Here is a 1007-nt window from a genome sequence, read left to right on the forward strand (position 1 = left end):
AGAGGGGGAGAGACGTGAGAGAGGGGGAGGGACAGCGGGAGGGAGAGACGAAGCTGCAGCGAGAACTCTGGGAGATTGCGTGTGTGACTTGTGAGCTGGAGACACGCGAGGCGCGAGCGGGGTGCCATGGAGCGGGGAGAGGGGTGTGGTCGGTTGGCCCGGGGGCTGTGGGTGGCCAGCCGGCGCGGCTCTCGGTAGGGGTTCGTTTCTGCGGTACAAGGGTGTGCGTTGACGCGCCGGCTGCTTTGATGGGGGACGCGTGACGCTGCGACACTACAAGTTACAAAATGCTATACAAAGATCAATACAACACGATATCTCAACTAACGCCGGACTGAGACAACCAGCCGTCAAACAGAGCTCACATCAAGAGCTCAGAGGCTACCGCACACAGCGCGCAATCGCACACTGCGCACGCCCCCCTCGCTGGTACACGTCATGCCGTTCCGACCACCACGGGGCCTCCCTAAAGGCCCGGGCTCAGCCACATATCCACAGAGACATCGCGATAACATGCAAACAGAAGGGTGCACAAGCAAGGGCACATGCCCGGACTTTCCAGCGCACGGGAACGGGCGCCACCGCGAGGCCGAGACCCCGCGGCGGCTTCTCCGGACTCCCCACACGCCCGTCACGATCGAGCGCCAGGTGCGGCACGCAGGAACGGGCGCCGCCGCGCGGCCAAAGGCCCCGCGGCGACTTCTCCGGACTCCCTGCGCGCCGCGCTCGCTTGGCGGGGATCTCCCACTAGTAAATGCCGTTCTGCTCCTCCCAGCGGTTCTTCACCTTGGTCTTGAGCGAGGCAATCATCTCACGGGTCCTGGCAGGGGGGGAGCGGGCATGAGCTCGCGCGCGCGGCCCGCGCCCGGCACAGGGCAGACAGCGGGATTGGGGCTGCGCAGCGCACTTTTCGGCGTTCGCCATCGCGACCGACTCCTTGCCGTTCCAGAAGGGCACGCGGGCGAGGTGGTAGTTGACCATGCACTCCATCTTGGTCAGCTTGCGGT

At 65.1% G+C, this 1007-nt stretch overlaps 1 protein-coding gene across 1 annotated transcript; it reads right to left on the reverse strand.

Moving 5' to 3' along the window:
• Nucleotides 1-251: 251 nt before the first annotated feature.
• Nucleotides 252-1007, reverse strand: EMIHUDRAFT_447343 (hypothetical protein). The gene is made up of 2 exons (XM_005758387.1): nt 908-1007; nt 252-820 (listed from the first exon to the last, which is right to left on the reverse strand). Exons 1-2 carry the CDS (start codon nt 988-990, stop codon nt 748-750), a joined length of 156 nt encoding a protein of 51 aa, XP_005758444.1. The 5' UTR covers nt 991-1007; the 3' UTR covers nt 252-747.

Source organism: Emiliania huxleyi, assembly GCF_000372725.1.
Source record: "Emiliania huxleyi CCMP1516 unplaced genomic scaffold EMIHUscaffold_8679, whole genome shotgun sequence".
NCBI lineage: Eukaryota > Haptophyta > Isochrysidales > Noelaerhabdaceae > Emiliania > Emiliania huxleyi.

Excerpts from the sequence above, each read along its gene's own strand:
- EMIHUDRAFT_447343 (XM_005758387.1), bottom strand. The coding sequence starts at position 990 with ATGGAGTGCATGGTCAACTACCACCTCGCCCGCGTGCCCTTCTGGAAC. Across the intron at positions 821-907 it reads GCGATGGCGAACGCCGAAAA|GACCCGTGAGATGATTGCCT; the intron begins GTGCGCTGCGCA and ends CCCCCCTGCCAG.